This window comes from Nipponia nippon, unplaced genomic scaffold (genome assembly GCF_047370975.1).
Source record: "Nipponia nippon isolate SJK-2023a ecotype South Korea unplaced genomic scaffold, ASM4737097v1 scaffold_5, whole genome shotgun sequence".
NCBI lineage: Eukaryota > Metazoa > Chordata > Aves > Pelecaniformes > Threskiornithidae > Nipponia > Nipponia nippon.
In genome coordinates, this window is record NW_028262369.1 from 2,919,637 (window position 1) to 2,923,636 (window position 4,000).

Sequence of the window (4,000 nt, forward strand, 5' to 3'; positions counted from 1 at the left end):
CGTTGCCTAATATGGCGAGTGACGCGCGCAGCGGCGCCCTCTCCTGTTGGCTGCCGGCGGCCATCGGTCGCCCCGCCGAGGGCGGGCGCGGAGGGGGGTTGGCGGGCGCCGCCGAGCGCCCATTGGTCCCGCGGCGCGCGGCGCGCCGCCATTGGCTGTTGCGGCGGTGGGTCCCGCCCTCTCCGTCGGCGTCGTCGCCGCCGCGCTTGCGCGGAGCGGGCTCCCGGGGCGGGCGGTGAGGAGGCGATGGCGGCCATGGGGGCGATGGCGGCCATGGGGGCTCTGCCGGCGGGCGCGGGGGCGCTGCCGCCGCTGCCGACGCTGGGGGTACCGGGCGTGCCCGAGCTGAAGCCGCTGACCCGGTACGAGGCGATGCGGCTGGGCCCGGGCTGGAGCCACTCGTGCCACGCCATGCTGTACGCGCCCAACCCGGGCATGCTCTTCGGCCGCATCCCGCTGCGCTACGCCGTGTTGGTGAGGGGGCGGGCGGGCGGACGGGGGCACCGGGACCGGGGCCGGGGCCAGGCGGGGCGGGGCGGGCCCTCGGGCTGGGGCGGGCGGCGGGGGAGGCGGGCTGAGGGCAGCGGGCGGGCCCGGCCGGGCGGCTCCGGCGGTCCGGTAGTTGCTGTGCAGGGCGGTAGCATCAGGCTTGGCCGAGGCGGCGGCGGCGGGTCCGAGCCCCGGGGGGAAGCCCCCGGGACACCCCCCCACCCGCCCCCGGACCCGGCCCAGGGCCGCGGCGAGCTCTCGGAGACGGTGTCGGTGAACGGTCCTGGATGCGCTGGAGCTGGTAGGGCCGCGCCGGAGGCGGCCGGGAGGCCTCCCCGCGCTCCTCCGCCTCCCCGGAGGCCTCCGCGGCGCCGGGCTGGGGCGCCCGCGCCTCCCCTCGCCCCCCGCCGGGGGCTCCGCCGTGCCCCATTAACACCATCCGCCTCTATTGCAGATGCAGATGCGATTTGACGGACTGCTGGGCTTTCCCGGGGGGTTCGTGGATCGCCGTTACTGGTCCCTGGAGGACGGTCTGAATCGGGTGCTGGGCTTGGGTTTGGGCTGTGTGCGCCTGACGGAAGCTGACTATCTGTGCTCGCACCTGACAGAGGGGCCACATCGCGTGGTGGCACACTTCTACGCCAGGCAGCTGACCCTGGAGGAGCTGCATACCATCGAGATCAGCGCGGTGCATTCCCGAGACCACGGGCTGGAGGTGGGACATCCAGGGAGGGAGCTCTGAGCGTTAGTCCCAGGGAAGACGAAGCTTCCCTCCTAGGTCTGCTGGGCTGCCGTCTCTCGCAGCCCAGCGGGGGAATGCACCGCATGTAGAGCTGCCGTCGGCGAGTGCCACGCACCGCCGCGTAGCGCCGGCGTTAGGAGGTCTGGCTGTTGGCTGGGGTTGTGTCTCGGGCTCCGGAGCGTAGCGAGCTCGAGCTCCGGCTGTTCCCGGCGACCGCCCGCGTAGGGAAGAGCCCTATTTACCCGCTCAGCCTCAGGACGCGGGTGAGGTCCGTCTTGCATCTGGTGGGCATCTCCCCCTGCCCTGGGCTGAGTAACCTGGACCGGAATCGTGACCCTCGGTGCGGTGATGTGTTGCTCTAACCCGAGTTCTCCCCGGCTTGCACGGAGGCAGTGCGGGAGGCAGCCTTCCTCCCAGGTGGCTGGGTCCGGCTGACGCCCCGGGGCAGAGCGTGAGAGCTAGGGTCTCCCCGCGCGCCCGCGAGGCGCTCGGCGGGTTTCGGCAGCTGCGTGAGCGGAGGCAGTCGGCCCCGAGTTGTGGCGTGGTTGAGGGGGACGCGTGGGTGAGCCGTGGTGTCCCCCCAGGCAGGGCAGGGTGCGGAGGGGGAAGCGGGGCTCCCCGTAGTGGCCTGGGGCAGCGGGATCCCCCCGAAGGGGCAGGAGGGGGAACGGAGCCAGGGCTGGGCTGGGCAGGGAGAGCAGGGGCCTGGCGGGGCGCAGGGAGGGGCAGCGCAGGGGCTTCAGCCGGGTGCAGGCAGGCGAGGGCAGGCAGGGGCGAGGGCAGGCAGGCGAGGGCAGGGGTCAGTGCGGGAGAGAGGGGCGGGATCGGGCAGGGCGGGCCCGGGCCGTGGGCTGGCGGGATGCTGGGGTGAGGGTGTGGGGGCAGAGGGTGGTGCGGGCGGGGCCGGTGCTGCCGTGGCCTCTGCTGAGCCGCGCTCCGTCCCGTTGCAGGTGATGGGCATGGTCCGTGTCCCCCTCTACACCCAGAAGGACCGCATGGGCGGGCTGCCCAACTTCCTGGGCAACTCTTTTGTTGGAACCGCTAAATTCCAGCTGCTCTTTGCCCTGAAGATCTTGAACATGGTGCCGGAGGAGAAGCTGGCCGAGGCGGTGGCTGCCACACAGAAGCCGAAGAAGCCGGCCATCGACCAGGCAGCAGGGGCGACGGGAAACACACCCGCTGCCAAGCCGGCGAACGAGCTGGCGGCAGCCGCTAAAACAGGCAACGAATTGGCGGATAGGGCAGAGAACCAGGCGGCTGCGCAGGCAGCGGCCGAGGCAGCGGAGCAGCCGGTGGCTGGGCTGGAGAGCGGGGCCGTGGCGGAGCAGCTGGCGGCCGTGCCGGCGGCCGAGGCGGTGGAGCAGCCGGCGGGGCTGGGGGCAAACGCTGTGGCGGAGCAGCCGGTGGCTGAGCCGATGGAGTGATGCCGCCGTGTTTGTGCTTGATTAAATGTGGGTGAGACCAGAGACTTTCTTCTAACTTTCCGACCCGACGCTGGTTGCAGTTGCTGCCCACGCGATTCCACTGCCCAGCTGGGAGGGTTTGGGTTTGTCTGAAGCAGGGGAAAGCTATGTATTTTTATGGCCATTAAACTAGCGAGCTTCCCAGATCAACCTGCGCAGCCCCCTGCAGAGAGTTCACGTGCTTACGTGAGGGCGCCGAAGCCTTAGAATTATGCTTTGATTTCAGGGACGCGCTGCTGCTGTCAGGTCCCCGGTTCATTTTTAAGGAACAAAACGTCTTATTTTTTAAATGCCCCGTGTTGACTTGGACGCGGCTGTGTTTGCAGCGGACACAGCTGAGGGCCAGGGCTGCTGGTCAAGCACCTCTGCCAGTGTCGGTGGAAAGGCTCCCCTCCGCCGCCGGCGGCACGGCCGGGCTCCTGCTCGGGGTGCCGGCGCGACGGGGTGGCGTGCCGTGAATTCCCTCTGGGGCGTGAGGGAGCGCTTGTGTGGGTTTCTACCTGGAGATCTGTGGGAGCAGGAAAAGTGGAATAAATGGCTTTGCTGAACGCTTCGCGGTCGGGATCGTTCTTGACTGCCGGCACAGAGCCTGCGGCGGCACGGAGCTTTGGGGGTGCTGGGGCGGGGGTAGCGCAGCGCCTGGCGGCTCCCTCTGCCTCAGGGCTTTGTCCCCTGCCCTGTTCCTCGCTGGGCTGTGCCAGGGCGAGAAGCCGGAGGTGCAGGGCTGAGGGGGGGCTGGCAGGGTGCGGGCTGGCTCAGGGTGCTGCACTGCCGCACACTTGTTAAGCTTTCGCTGCTGGGTTACTCCAGAATGGCTCACGGACCCGAGGGCTTCAGGCAGGGGCCTGGGGAGCAGCCGGCTGTGCCGCTGCAGGTGCCGGAGCAGCTCCCGGGCACTGGCTGTGCGTGGCGGGTGTTTGTCCTGTCCCTAACGCAGCCGCTGCTGGGGCCCGGCTGCAGAGGCTGCGCAGCTGCAGCTGTGCAAGGCCCCCGATCTCCGTGGGGGGAGGCATTTCAGCTGAGCCTTAGTAAAACCTTCCACCCATCCGTCAGCCCCGTTGCAATGCAGGAGGCTGTGCGCTGGAGGAGCTGCTCCCCTTGCTCCAGCCCCTGGCCCTGCCCTGTCCCCCCTCTGCCTGCTCCGAGCTGATCCCTGGCCTGGGGCGGCAGCAGCTCCCAGCTGGAGCCCCCCCAGCCCCGGTGAAGAGGGCTGGCGGTCGCCCCGCGTCGCGGCAGAGCACAAGGTCGGGCGAAGGTGCTCGAGCAGCCGATGAGAGGCAGGCTGCTGCGCAGAGTGACAAATGAC

At 70.1% G+C, this 4,000-nt stretch overlaps 1 protein-coding gene across 2 annotated transcripts; it reads left to right on the plus strand.

The window, feature by feature from the left end:
- The first annotated feature begins 189 nt into the window (after positions 1 to 189).
- On the plus strand, positions 190 to 3,242 carry NUDT16L1 (nudix hydrolase 16 like 1). 2 transcript variants are annotated; one of them, XM_087733526.1, is made up of 3 exons: positions 196 to 474; positions 944 to 1,204; positions 2,182 to 3,242. In XM_087733526.1, exons 1-3 carry the CDS (start codon positions 247 to 249, stop codon positions 2,653 to 2,655), a joined length of 963 nt encoding a protein of 320 aa, XP_087589652.1. In that variant the 5' UTR covers positions 196 to 246; the 3' UTR covers positions 2,656 to 3,242. The 2 variants fall into 2 exon arrangements, with proteins under 2 accessions (XP_087589653.1, XP_087589652.1); XM_087733527.1 differs by lacking the exon at positions 944 to 1,204 and having other exon boundaries at positions 190 to 474.
- Positions 3,243 to 4,000: the final 758 nt, after the last annotated feature.

Coding starts and splice junctions, on each gene's coding strand:
- NUDT16L1 (XM_087733526.1), top strand. CDS start 247: ATGGCGGCCATGGGGGCGATGGCGGCCATGGGGGCTCTGCCGGCGGGC. Junction 475..943: donor CGCTGCGCTACGCCGTGTTG/GTGAGGGGGCGG, acceptor CCTCTATTGCAG/ATGCAGATGCGATTTGACGG. Junction 1,205..2,181: donor CCCGAGACCACGGGCTGGAG/GTGGGACATCCA, acceptor GTCCCGTTGCAG/GTGATGGGCATGGTCCGTGT.